The 13,624-nt window shown below is 56.4% G+C and overlaps 1 protein-coding gene and 1 long non-coding RNA gene across 6 annotated transcripts; one reads left to right on the top strand and one right to left on the bottom strand.

Annotated features, from left to right (window-relative positions):
* Positions 1-2,133: 2,133 nt before the first annotated feature.
* LOC102901794 lies at positions 2,134-10,145 on the bottom strand. 3 transcript variants are annotated; one of them, XR_006589259.1, is made up of 6 exons: positions 9,033-10,145; positions 8,390-8,485; positions 5,801-7,936; positions 3,276-3,383; positions 2,574-2,717; positions 2,134-2,323 (listed from the first exon to the last, which is right to left on the bottom strand). It is a non-coding gene; the product is annotated as an uncharacterized LOC102901794 (long non-coding RNA). The 3 variants fall into 3 exon arrangements; XR_006589261.1 differs by having other exon boundaries at positions 5,801-7,890; XR_006589260.1 differs by having other exon boundaries at positions 9,140-10,145.
* On the top strand, positions 5,374-13,434 carry STAP2 (signal transducing adaptor family member 2). 3 transcript variants are annotated; one of them, XM_045043972.1, is made up of 14 exons: positions 5,374-5,763; positions 7,787-7,867; positions 8,016-8,087; positions 8,238-8,360; positions 9,307-9,363; positions 9,846-9,946; positions 10,144-10,278; positions 11,196-11,265; positions 11,358-11,460; positions 11,584-11,658; positions 12,573-12,728; positions 12,815-12,916; positions 12,994-13,068; positions 13,301-13,434. In XM_045043972.1, exons 1-14 carry the CDS (start codon positions 5,662-5,664, stop codon positions 13,387-13,389), a joined length of 1,341 nt encoding a protein of 446 aa, XP_044899907.1. In that variant the 5' UTR covers positions 5,374-5,661; the 3' UTR covers positions 13,390-13,434. The 3 variants fall into 3 exon arrangements, with proteins under 3 accessions (XP_044899907.1, XP_044899908.1, XP_044899909.1); XM_045043973.1 differs by lacking the exon at positions 12,994-13,068; XM_045043974.1 differs by lacking the exon at positions 7,787-7,867 and having other exon boundaries at positions 5,377-5,763.
* The last annotated feature ends 190 nt before the right edge of the window (positions 13,435-13,624 follow it).

Raw genomic sequence — 13,624 nt, 5'->3', positions numbered from 1 at the left:
AAGCAGGCGCCTGTTGATCTCGGGGCTGTAAGTTCGAGTTCCATGTTGGGTGTAGAGACTACTTTAAAAATAAAAAATTTTAAGTAATAATAAAAATAAATAAAGCTCCTGAGCCGGACGTCAGTCTCTAAAGGGTTAACTCCCATTCCCCTGGGCCGATTCCACGGTTGGGCCCAAGCGGAGCCCAACAACCAATTATAGGAGGGTCATTTAAACTTCAACCAATAGGCAGCAGTCGTGGGATTCCCTCCAGCCAATCAATGTTAAACCGCTGCTTCCGCCAAACGCGTAGCCCTCGGCCAATCACAGGAGCCCCCGGGCCTCACGTATCCATTCAGTTGTAGAGTGTGGTCCTGTGCCAGCCAATCAGATCCCGGGTCAGAACGTGCCCTCAGGCTGGCGCGCCCCCCGACTTCCCACGCCTCCTCGCGCCGGACTCTCGGAGGCGGAGCTGAGTTGTGTGTTCGCGGGTCGGTTTCAGTGCCGTCCTTTGTCCCTGGCCCCTGGCCCAAGACCTTTGCTCTGAGGCGCAGCGGCACCTCCCAGGACTAGGAGTCCCCAGGCCCTGGCAGGGCTGCAAGCCGGGGGTGGGGCCTTTCCGAAACTGCTGGGAGTTACGGGCTCGGCTCAACCCCGGACCGGTGTACTCCGCCCAGTTTGGAAGCGGGGACGGGACGTTGGGGGAGGGGGGGATGTTATGGGACGGTGGTCTGCAATCAACGGACCTGGCTCCAGATCCTGGTCCACCACATCCCAGCCCTGTGACTTTGGCCAAGTGGCTCCGCGTCTCTGTTTCACCATGGGGACGATCCTGATGACTCCCTGAAGGTTGTTAACGAATGGGGCATCACAAGAATTAAGAGCTGGACAAATGGAGGGGCGCCTGGGTGGCGCAGTCGGTCAAGCGTCCGACTTCAGCCGGGTCACGATCTCGCGGTCCGTGAGTTCGAGCCCCGCGTCAGGCCCTGGGCTGATGGCTCGGAGCCTGGAGCCCGTTTCCGATTCTGTGTCTCCCTCTCTCTCTGCCCCTCCCCCGTTCATGCTCTGTCTCTCTCTGTCCCAAAAATAAAAAATGTATAAAAAAAGTTGGAAAAAAAATAAAAATGCATTAAAAAAAAAAAGAACTGGACAAATGGGAATTAATACTCTTTTTTTGTCAAGCCCACGCCTCCTGCTGCAGTTTCCCCACACAGACACCCCCCACCGCAGGTCCAGCCACCAACTGGGCATTCCCCAGCAGCCCTGGACTCTTGACCTCAGTTTAGTCCCCCATGTCCTTGGCCACGTTCCTTTGACTCTGTTCCCCAAATCCTGGACCGGACCTCCTCCTCCCAGCTGGGCCCTGGTCATCACCTTGAGCCACAGCCTCCACCTCATCCACCTTCCACACTGGCCCCACTGCTGTGACCTTATTAACCATTTATGGCACCCCCTTTTGAAAAAATTTTTAACTAAATTTAATTTTTTAAAAATATTCATTTTTGAGGGAGAGAGCAAGTGTGAGCACTAGTCGAGGAGAGGCAGAGAGAGACAGAATCCCAAGCAGGTTCCACGCCCAGTGTGGAGCCTGATGCAGGGCTCTATCCCAGGACCCCGGGAGCATGACCCGAGCCGAAATCAGACACTCAACTGACTGAGCCACCCAGGTGCCCCTATGGCATCCCTTTATGGCAGGCATTGTTATTAACTTTATTAGTTCATCAGATGAAAAGATTGCCAAGTCACACGGCTCTTGAGTGGATTGCAAAGGCTGTTTTTTGCTATGTGTATAAAGTCCAGGCTGCCCTATAATGATTAAGGAAATTGAATTTGTAATTTTAAGACTCCTCAAAAATAAATCTCCGTGCCCACATGGAGAATTGTACCAAAGATTCAAAGAGTTAACACCACTTTTTTTAAAATTTTTTTTTTCAACGTTTATTTATTTTTGGGACAGAGAGAGACAGAGTATGAATGGGGGAGGGGCAGAGAGAGAGGGAGACACAGAATCGGAAACAGGCTCCAGGCTCTGAGCCATCAGCCCAGAGCCTGACGCGGGGCTCGAACTCACGGACCGCGAGATCGTGACCTGGCTGAAGTCGGACGCTTAACCGACTGCGCCACCCAGGCGCCCCTTAACACCACTTTTTAAAAAAAAAAAATGTCTTCCAGAAGCTTGAAGAGGAGGGGACATTTTCCAATTCATTTAATTTTTTTTTTTTTTTTTTTTTTTTGAGAGAGAGAGAGTGCGTGCGTAAGCGGGGGAGGAGAAGAGAGTGAGAGAGAGAAAAGAGAATCCCAAGCAGGCTCCACACTGTCAGCGCAGATCCCTTCTCAGGGCGAGCTGAAAGTAAGAGTCAGACACTTAGGCGACTGAGCCACCCAGGCGCGCACCCGCCCACACCCCCCAATTCACTTTATGAAACTAGCGTTACCCTGAAACCAACACCAGATAAGGACGATACAAAAACATTTTAAAAAGAAATAAAACGACAGACCGTATTCCTCGTGATTACAGGCACGCACACACACGCACAATCGCTAACAAAATATTAGGAAGTAGAATTTGGCCACATATAAAAAGAATTACACACCATGACTGAGTGGGGTTTACTCCAGGGATGCATAGCGGGTTCAGTATTCAGGAATCAATCCATCAATGTTAGCCATCATATCTAACAGGCTGTGGTCGTGGAATAACGGTTCCCTGAAGATGTTCACGTTCTAATCCTCAGGACCTGTAAATATGTTAGATTACATGGCAAAGGGGATTTAAGGTGCAGATGGAACTTAAATTTCTAATCAACTGCCCTGAAAATAAAGAAATTAGCCTGGATTAGCTGGGTGGGGGCGATGCCATCACAGGGGTCCTTAAAAGCAGACGACAGTAGTCACAACAGAAGAAATTCGGAGTGATGTGATGTAAGGATTCTGCCTGTATTTGCTGGTTTTGGAGATGGAGAAAGGGGACCATGAGTCAAGGAACCCAAGAAGCTTCTAGAAACTGGAAAAGGCAGGGAAATCGAGTCATCTTCTGAGCCTCCTGAAAAGAATGCATCTCTGGCAACGCCTTGATTTCGGTTCTGTGAGATCCACGAAATACATTTGTGTCGTTTTAAGCCTCCACGCTTGAGGTAATTTGTCAGAGCAGCCACAGGAAACGAACGCGCAAACTAAGGAAGAAAGGTCTCCGACAAGATCATTTCAGCTGATACAGAAAAGGCATTGGACAAAACTCAACACCCATGCATGGTAAAAACTCTCAGCAAACTAGAAACAGATGGAAAGCAACTCACCTGCAGTTAACATTGTACTCGATGCGGAAAGACTAGACGCTTTCCCCGTAACAGAGCGAACAGGGCAAGGATGTTCATTCACGCTCGCCACCCGTATCCAACGCAGTCCTGGAAATTCCAGCCAATGCAATAAGGCAAGAAAAGGAAATGAGGGGCATACCGATTGGAAAGGAAGAAATAAAACTCGCCCTGTTTGCAGATGATAGGATGGCCTTCCTAGAAAATGCCAAGAGGCAAACAGGAATATCTCGTTCTAAGGAGCTTCACTTTATTCTGCTTCACAAATAGTGCCTTTTTTTTTTTTAAACAAATTGAAGGTTTGCGAAAACCCCACATCAAACGGCATCGCTTTTCCAACAGCATTTGCTGACTTTGTGTCTCATTTTGGTAATTCTCGTACTATTCCAAACATTTCCATTATCATTGTATACTTCTGGTGGCTCATGGGAAGAGGGCAAACTATTAACAGTACCGGGAATTTGGAAGTTGTTTCCAACCCTGATGGATGACGCTGAGAGAGAGAGAGGCAAACCAAGAAACAGACGCCTTTAAAAAAAATTTTTTTTTAATGTTATTTATTTTTGAGAGAGTGAGCGAGCGGGGGAGAGGCGGAGAGGGGGACAGATGATCTGAGGCGGACTCGGCACTGACCGCAGAGAGCCCGATGCGGGGCTCAGACTCACGAACCTTGAGATCATGACCTGAGCCGAGGTTGGACACTTCAACCAACAGAGTCACCCAGGCGCCCCTTAAGAAACAGACTCTTCGGTGCGCCTGGGTGGTTCAGTTGGTTAAGCATCTGAGTCTTATTTTTGGCTCAGGTCATGATTTCGAGATGTGTGACTTCGAGCCCCGAGTGGAGTCAGGCTCCAGGGTGACAATGGGATAGTCTCTCTCTCTCTCTCTCTCTCTCTCTCTCTCTCCCCCTCTCTGCCCCTCCCCTGTTCACACATGCTCTCTCAAAAGAAAAAAGAAAGGAAAAAAGAGGGACAGAGGAAGAAAAGAATGAAGGGGAAAGGAGAAGAGGGGAGGGGAGGGGAGGGAAGGGACCCTTAACTAAAGAGAACAAACAGCTGGTTACCAGAGGAGAGGTGGGGGGGTGAGATAGGTGATGGGGACGAAGGAGTGCACTTGTCCTGATGAGCACTGGGTGTTGTACGGAAGGCAGTGTTGGATAACTATATTGTACACCTGAAACTAATATTACTGAAATTTAAATAAAAGCTTCAAAGATTTTTTAAAATGTTTATTTGGGGGAGGGGGGCAGGGGCAAAGAGGGAGGGGGGGCAGAGGATCCTAAGCGATCCTAAGCGGGCCCTGTGCTGAGAGCAGAGACCCAGACGCAGGGCTGGAACTCAGGAGCTGTGAGATCCTGACCTGAGCCTAAGTCCAAAGGTTAACCGACTGAGCCACTCAGGCGCCCATAAATACACTTTTTTAAGTACAGTCTACCTCCCAACGTGGGGCTCAATCGCATGACCCCAAGATCAAGAGTCTCCTCGTACACGTCCCACTGAACCAGCCAAGAGCCCCTTAAATAAAACCTTTAAAAAATTTTTTAAAGGTTTATTCGTTTTTCAGAGGCAGAGCATGTGGGGGGAGGGGCAGGAGAGAGGGAGACAGAATCGGAAGCAGGCTCCAGGCTCCGAGCCATCAGCCCAGAGCCCGACGCGGGGCTCGAACTCCCGGACCGCGAGATCTGAGACCTGAGCTGAAGTCGGACGCTTAACCGACTGAGCCACCCAGGCGCCCCTTAATAGATATTAAGGCGCCCCTTAGATAATTTTTTTTTTTTAAACTGGAGACGCCTGGGTGGCTCAGCAGTTGGTGGCTCAGTTGGTGGCTCAGTTGACTCTTGTCAAAGAGTTGACATCTCCTGTCTGCTCCCAGTGACACACAGGTGCGATTCCTATCAAAATCCCGGCAAGATTTTTTTTTTTTTTTTTGTAGATTTAGGGAAGATTGGTATAGCAGGCAGGCAGCTTAAGGGGCACGCAGACCTTCATGCGATGTCCCTGTTGTGTCCTCTCTGGACACACGCACTGCCACGCGGGCACCAGGCTCCTCCCTTTCTCACATCCAGACCTTTGCTTAGGCAGGTCCCTCCTCCCGGTGCGCCCTCTGCCCAGTCCCCGCTCAGCACTGAGAGCCTCCCAGTGGCTCCCTCCTCCCCAACTCCAGCGGGCCTCCCAGACTTCTTGGGGAGACCAGAGAGGCTGGGATTTCCCTAGGACCTGCCTGGCCCAGCACCCGCCCAGCACCTGGCAGGGGAGGGAGCTGGGGAGCTGACAGAAGAGAAAATTCCCCTGGAACCGGTTTCTCTGCTTCCTGGCCCAGCTGGGGCACCCACCCCAGGGAGAGGCCAAGGCCAAAGACCCGGGCCACCATGGCCTCAGCCCTAAGCCCACCCCGGGTCCCCAAACCCAAAGGCGCTCTACCTTCACACTACTACGAGAACTTTCTGGAGAAGAAGGGACCCTGTGACCGGGTAAGGCACTGCTGGGCTCCTAGGTGGCTGCACTCACCTCTCTGGGCCTGGATCTTCACACCTGGCCGAGGGGGCGGGGAGGGTAGTGGCTGGGGCCGGGCGCCTGCTGGGGGTGCTGGAAAAGGTTCTGCCCACCCTCTGGCTGTCTCTGACTCTGGTTTATCTCTTTCTCTGTGTCTCTCCCTGCCTGTCTGCCTCCCTCTGTCTCCCTCTTGGTCTCTCTTCTCTGTCTCTTGGATACAAACAGATCAGGGACTTCCCCCAGGAAGTGGAAAACCTTCTGGCTCCTAGCTCCCAGCCCCACACTAACCTTGAGCCGAGCCTCGGCTGCGGGGGGGGGGGGGTCAAGGCCAGGAGAGATAGCTGAGGGGGCCGCATCTGGCAGGACCAGAGACGGATGCAAGCCCAGTGCCTCCTTCCCTGAGGCGCCCCACCCCCCACACTTGTCTCATCTTCTGCTACAACCCCAAACACCCACCCACTGCGGTCCCTGGCCACCCCCACCGCCACTGCGGATTGCGGTCCCCTCCTCCTTTCCTTGTGCCTCCAAGTGCCCACCCCCCACCGCCCCCCTCAGGCCTACACACCATCTAGGCCACAGGGGTCCCCACGTCTTCCTGACTCCCAGGCCTTGTGCAAGGGACTCTCCATCGTTGTGCCTCAGTTTTCTCTATTACACAATGGGTATAGTAGGGCCGTAACCATGGTTACTGGAGAAGGGGTCTGGGGTCCTGACTCTGCAAACGCTGTTCACTGGTATTAACGCACCCAATTCTTTCAGCGGCCTCTGCGGTAGGTTCCTCTTTATTGCCATTTCATGGGTGGGGAAACTGAGGCACGGAGAGCTTAAATACCTTGTGCAATGGCGTATAGTGGGTACACGACAAAGCAGGTCTGACCTGCTGAGTTTAATCACTTACTGCTCTGCTCCCAGGGCCGAGCACATGGTAAGTCCTCAGTAAATGTCACTTAAATGTATCTATGGACAGATGGGTAGGTGGATGGATGGGTATGTCGATGGTTGGACAGACATAGAGACGGATGGGTGGGTGGGTAGATAAGTGGATGAAGAGATGGATGGGCAGGCAGATGGACAGGTGGACTGATGATGGCTACTGGGCATCAATATGAAAACTATCCTCATTATCATTACGGACTAATGAAAGTACCTCCTCCTCCCGGAAGTCTTCCCGGATTTCCCAGTTGGAGGGCCTTTCTCCAGATCTCAAGGCCTAGGGTTTGTCCCTCTCGGGGTACTGATTACTCTTCCCTGGAAGATTTAGTATCTATGCTTTCTTTTTAGTTTTTAAACGTTTATTTATTTTTGAGAGACAGACAGTGTGTGAGTGGGGGAGGGGCAGAGAGAGAGAGGAGGGAGGCACAGAATCAGAAGCAGGCTCCAGGCTCCGAGCTGTCAGCGCAGAGCCCGACGCCGGGCTCGAACCCACGAACTGTGAGATCGTGACCTGAGCTGAGGTTGGACGCTCAACCGACTGAGCCCCCCAGGTGCCCGAGTATCTATGCTTTCTATATTCTTCTGGAAGACAACCTATTTAGAAACAGAAGCCATGTCCCAGGTAGTATTTTGCCTCTGCAACAGAACTGGGTGCAGAGTAGATGTTCAGGGAATATTTGCTGGAAAAAAAACCAAACAAACCCATTCTCTTACCATCTGGGCTGTATCAGCCCCCTTGGACCACCAGAGAGTTAGGACATTTATAATTCAGAATCCTGGGGGCAAATCCTGAATCGGCAATAACTTCTAGAGTCCAGAACCTTGTGAAATTCTGAGACCGCAGACTCAGGCCCACAGGAGATCCCAATAAACATTTATGGGGTGGACAAGGAGAAGGGGGTGTATGTGTGCGAAAATGGGTACATAGATGGGTGGGTGGGTGGACGGTTAGTTCAACTTACTCCTGGATCTCCTACCTCTGTACACTGGCCAGGGGCAGGGCGGGGGCGGGGCGCTGCTCTGCATTCCCCATTCCATCAAGGAGGATTCTTTGGTCCTTTCTCAAAGAACAACAGATCCCCAGAAGTTGGGCCATGGATGGGGAGGGCCTCCCAGAGAAGGCGACGTTCGTTCAAAGACCCAAAGCAGGTGATGAAGGAAACTGTGATGATCTGGGGAAAGAGTCTCCAGGCAGAGGAAACGGCCAGTGCCAAGGTCCTGAGGCAGGAGTGGGTGCCATGGAGGTACCTGGATTTCCCTTCTCACCTCCTTCTCTTTCTCTACCTTTGGTCCCCAGGATTACAAGAAATTCTGGGCAGGCCTCAAGGGTTGCACTCTCTATTTCTATAATAGCAATCGGGACTCCCAGGTAAGGAGGGGAATGAGCTGGTGGCCCCCCCCTCCCCGCCCCCCTCCTTTGACCTCAGGGACCAAGCATAGAGGGCGGGTGTTTCGGCCAAGCCAGAGGGCCTGGGGAGCCACAAGACTGGCGCTCAGACCCCTGCTTCCGGATCCCCAGCACGTGGAGAAGTTAGACCTAACGGCACTTGTGAAGCTCACAGATGACCCACCCTGGGGAAGCTCCCGAGACCCAGGCATCCATTTCAGCCTGGTCCTCCGGAACCAGGAGATCAAGTTCAAGGTAGGCCCCTCCCTCCTTGTCACACTTACCACTAACACACACTAGCATGGAGTCGCACGGAGGCTACCGCTGGGTTGGTGACACTGGCCGAGTCACTTGACTTCTCTAGGCCTTGGGTTCTTCGCCTGCAAAATGGGACAGTACATAGAGAGGAGCCAGAACAGCACGCAAGCCGCAAGGATGGACACCCCCCCCCCCCCCCGCCATCGTTCAACCTTGCAGCTAAGGTTATCGAGCGCGTCCCGTGTGCCAGAGATTCTCCCAGTTGCAGTGAACAGGACACTTAAAACTCCTCACCGTGGTGGAGTTTGCAGTCGAGCGGGGGAGGCACACAGTACACAATACAAGTGCGTAAAACATATCTGGAGGGGCAGACGGCAGGAGACGCTTGGAAAAAGTGCTAGGGAAAGGACGCAGCGCGCTCAGGGTTACCATGTTAAACAGGGCGACCGGGGAAAGCCTCACCGAGACCCGCAGGTGAGGGAACCGGCACGTAGATACCTGTGCAAAGGCTCTTGTGTGTCTGAAGAGCCGGGAGGAAGAAGAGGAAGAAGAGGAGGGGGGAGGGGGGAGGAGCAGGAGGCTGCTGGGCAGAGGGAGGGAGGAGGGCAGGGAGGGGACAGGGCGTGGGGTGCAGGGCTTTGTGGGCCCTAGGGAGGACTTGGCTTTTACCCCAAAGCAGACGGGAGCCCGGGGAGGGTTTAGAGCATTGGAGATACAGGATCTGATTTGTAGTGTTTTCAAACTTGACGCAGTAACATTAAAGAATTCTATCCCACTTTCCTGAGGACTTATGATGTCCAGACATCCTAAAGTAACCCGGGTCCCAACTCGTTTAATCTTCAAAAGAACCCTTGGAAAACTGTGGCTATTATTCCTCGTTCCCATTTCACAGATGAATTGACCGAGGCTCATCGCCATGGGCTCTTTTTCTGTCCCTCCGCAGGTAGAGAGCCTGGAGTCTCGGGAGATGTGGAAAGGCTTCATCCTGACGGTGGTAGAGGTAAGACTGGGTGCCTCCTCGGGGACCCTCTTTTCTCCTTCGATGCCACAGTCCTCAACCAGGCCCCCAGAGTCTCCTACAGGGGTCTCACGCTGGCAGCCTCTGAGCCCAACGCAGCCCGCAAACGGCTTCTGCTTTTGCCAAGTGTTAAAACTGTGAAAGTGATCTGCCATTATTTAAGAGCCAGGAGTTTTTGTCAACATTCCTGATCTGTGCTTTAGTCCTTTGTCCCCTGTCTGGCCCCGCAGCCTGTAGAGTTTTGAGAGTCTACATTCGAGCATCTGATCTGTCCTTCCCCTCCCTGAAGTCTCTTCACCCCTGCCCTGAGGAGGCGCAGGGTCGCTCTGGAGCCCCCAGGCCCGGGTTCCCATCCTGGCTGCCTGGGCCCGCACCCCGACCTCAGGGTGTCCCCTCGGTGACGCGGGCACCAGCCGCCCGTTCCCTGACGTCCAGGCGCCCTCGGGTGCCTCATCGCCCCTCAGCTCCGCATCCCGTCCAACCTGACCCTGCTGCCCGGACACCTGTACATGATGGCCGAGGCCCTGGCCAAAGAGGAGGCGCGCCGCGCGCTCGAGGTGCCCTCGTGAGTGCCCCGCCGGGCCGCGCAGCCCCGGGACCGCGGCGGGCGGAGGCGCGGGGCCCAAGGGGCGGCCGGCGGGGTCTGCGGGGAATCCCGTCTTCCGGGACAAGGTCCACGTGCCGGGGGCGGGGCTCCGCGGGAGGGTGTGGCCGCGCCCCAGGGGCGGGGCCTGCGCGGAGTGAGGGACGCGTCCGCCCCAGCTGCTTCCTGAAGGTGAGCCGGCTGGAGGCGCAGCTGCTCCTGGAGCGCTACCCCGAGTGCGGAAACCTGCTGCTGCGGCCCAGCGGGGACGGAACGGGCGGCGTGTCGGTCACCACCCGCCAGACGCTCAATGGGTGCGCATGCGCGGCGCCGGGATGGGCGGAGGGACGCTGTCTCCGGGGGGCGGAGCCAGAGTTCGGGGGGGCGTGGGATCCCGAGGCCGGCCCTTCCCCGGAATGGGGGGTGGGGTCCACGCCTGGGGGCGGAGCCAAGGGCCGGACGGAGGACCCCTTGGGGGGAGTGGTTAGATCCTGAGGCGGGGGCGGGACTCTATAGGTGAGCTCAGACCCTTGGGTGAGGATGGGCTCTTCGGGGCGGAATCGGGGCCGGGTCTGGACCTCCGGAACAAGGAAGAAATCAAATCCATGGGTGGTAACCAGCCCTTTGGGCGGAGTCAGGACTTGTGGGTGGAGTCGTAGGCCGGTCTTCCCCTTGAACCAGGGTGGTTGAATCAGGCTTTGGAGGTCCACTTTGGGGACGGATCAGAGCCTGGCCCTAAATCCTTCTTTGGGATAGCCAGGTGAAGGGTAGGGCCACATCGAAGGCGGAGTTGGAACCCACGGGCGGGGCCTCACGGAGGTGGAGCCATCAGGGAGTGGCCCTCACATCGAAGGCGGAGTTAGAACCCACGGGGCGGGGCCAGGGGAGGGGCGGGGCCTCCCGGGTGGAGCCATCAGGGCGTGGCCCTCCACATCGAAGGCGGAGTTAGAACCCACGGGGCGGGGCTAGAGGAGGGGCGGGGCCTCCCGGGGTGGAGCCATCAGGGCGTGGCCATCCTTAGGTGCAGTGCCAAGACAGCGGAGGGGTCTTCCTGGGGGGCGGGGGTGTGCAGTCAGTAGAGGGCCTGATTCTCCCGGGAGAGTCACGCCAGGTCAGGGCACGGTCACTGTGCGGAGGACCAGGTTAGCCCCTCCGTGGGGGCGGAGCCAGGACGAGGGGCGGGTTCCTCCTGGGCCTGCGCCAGCCCCCTCACTCACCACTTCCTGGGCAGGTCGTCGGTGGTCCGGCACTACAAGGTGAAGCACGAGGGCCCCAAGTATGTGATCGACGTGGAGGAGCCGGTGAGCGTTGGGCTGGGGTACTGGAAAACGCGGGGGGGGGGGTCTGCGCCCCTTCCCCAACAGCCCCGACTGCGACCTCTACCCGCCTCCAGTTCTCCTGCGACTCACTTGACGCAGTGGTCAACTATTTCGTGACACGCACCAAGAAATCGCTGGTGCCCTTCCTGCCAGACGAGGACTATGAGAAGGTGCTAGGTGAGTGCGGCCTCAGGGAACTCCGGGAACCCAGTACGTGCCTCTCCCTCCCCTGCCCCCACGGGGCACCCCTGGATCAACCCCCAGCCGCCGCGCCTCCTCTAGGACCACTCTCTGTTCCAGGCTACGTGGAGGCGGATAACGAGAACGGCGAGAGTGTGTGGCTGGCACGCGAGGCCCCCGCGCCCCGAGGCCCAGGTGATGCCCCCCCGCTGGGCCATAGTGCAGAGAGACCTGGGACCCACATGGCGCCGCCCGTGTCCAGTCTTGGACCCAGAGTTACAAGGACCCAGAAGTTACCCAGACCCTGCCCTCCGGGTTGTGGAGGGGGGGACAGAGCTGGACACACTTCCAGCCCTGTGGGGTTGAACCTGGGGCTGAAGACAGCGGTGCCTAGAGTTGGGGAGAGAAAGGGGGGAGGCTTCCTGGAGGAGGCGGTGTTTGCTTAAGGCCTCAAAGGATTTCAGTAGGTTGAGATGGGCAATGGAGGGGACGGAGGGCTCACCTGGAGCGACATCTACCCAGAGATGGGAACTGGGGTGGCTATTGAGAAAGGGGTGGGGGGGGGATCCCGTTTACAAGGCGGGAAGACGATGCTAGGAAGGCCTCTGGGCTGAGCAGACGCTGGGGGCCCCTTGTGCACAGTGGGCACGAATGTGCACACATACACACGTGAACACTCACAAACACGAATTGCGTCCACCTGCACAAGCAGCTCACGTGCAGAACCGTGCACGGACAAGGGCTCCGCACATGCACGAATACTCGTGTCACACGATTCCCGTCCCGTGTGGCACACATACACACACCTTAAGCCACAATCACGTGTGTGGACACGAATGCTCACTGGCGAGCACAAATTTGGACACGTATAGGCACGTGGGTGCACACGCTAACGTAGACAAATATCAGCACCCTCGCGGTGTCAGGCACGTACCCACGCATTCAGGTGCGCGTACAAACCCTCTGCCTGTATTCAACTATGCAAATTCACTCGGTGTGCCAGGTTATGCGACACAGGGACACAGACACCGACTCCTGGGTGAGCGTGTGTAAGAACCACGCACGCACAGGGTCACACGCGTGTATCTGGCGACTGCGTTTCTCACCAGGTCCCGCACCCCCCTCGGGTGGCCCCAGGCAGCTGCCTCCCGTGCCCGTCACACCCGTGTCGAGCCCGAACAAGCTCACCCCACTCCCAAACGAGGATGAGAACTACGTGATCCCCATCGCACACACCCCAGCCGCCACCTACGTGAACGGGGACGGTAGGTGGGGGCGGGGGGGAGACGGGGACAGGGGAGGAGGCTGAAAGGTAGACGTGACGTGACGTGCCACACCTTTGTCCACACAGTGCCTTCCTCTAGTCGGCCGGTCATCCGGAAGCTCAAGAAGGTGGCAAAGGTTCAGGCAAAGCCTCCAAAGCTGCCAAAGCCACCCATTGCGCCCAAGCCAGGTAGGGGTCCCGCCCCCAAGCCCTTCCCTTGTCCGGTGGAGAGCGGGCCTCAGTCCCTCCTCTGCCCCCTCCTCCAGAGCCCCAAGGCCTCAACGGCGGCCTGGCCAAGAAACTGGCGGGCAACTCAGCGCAGGCTTTCTTCCCCACGACAGGTGAGGCGTTTGGGGGTCCGTGCGGCCGGTGACCCGTGCTGTCACGCGGGACCCACACTCCGAAGGGCCCCACGCTTGGCTTAACGCCGTGCGGTCTTGAAACCCCTCGAGGCTTTTGAATAGATTTTCATTTCTCACGGGGCCCACAGATTCTGCGGGTGGGGTGGGGGGACAGCGTGGGCTGGGGACCCCTGATGCGGCTGAAGTCCTCCCGCCCCCCCACCCCAACCAGGCCTGGCGGATTTGACCGCCGAGCTGGAAGAGAAACTACGGAGGAGACGGGCGCTGGAGCACTCGGCCGGACACGCTGGGGACGTGTGAGCCAGAGAGGCAGACCCCCCCTCCCAGAATAAAAGCTCAAGTGACCCCAGGGCCTCTGCGTCTGGCCTGGGGAGGGGGGGGGCGGGAGGCAGTGGGGGTCTGGTAGACGTCTGCCCACGGCTGGCCCCTCTTAGCAAAACCTGCCACCCGGCCCTACGAGAGAAGCCCACTTTACAGCCAGGAAAGCCGAGGTCCAGAAAGGTTTGGGGCACACTCCGTGCCACCCAGCCCCAAA

This window comes from Felis catus, chromosome A2, assembly GCF_018350175.1.
Source record: "Felis catus isolate Fca126 chromosome A2, F.catus_Fca126_mat1.0, whole genome shotgun sequence".
Taxonomy (NCBI): domain Eukaryota; kingdom Metazoa; phylum Chordata; class Mammalia; order Carnivora; family Felidae; genus Felis; species Felis catus.
Note: the sequence above shows the minus strand (reverse complement) of the source record. Positions and strands in the feature narration are given on the sequence as shown.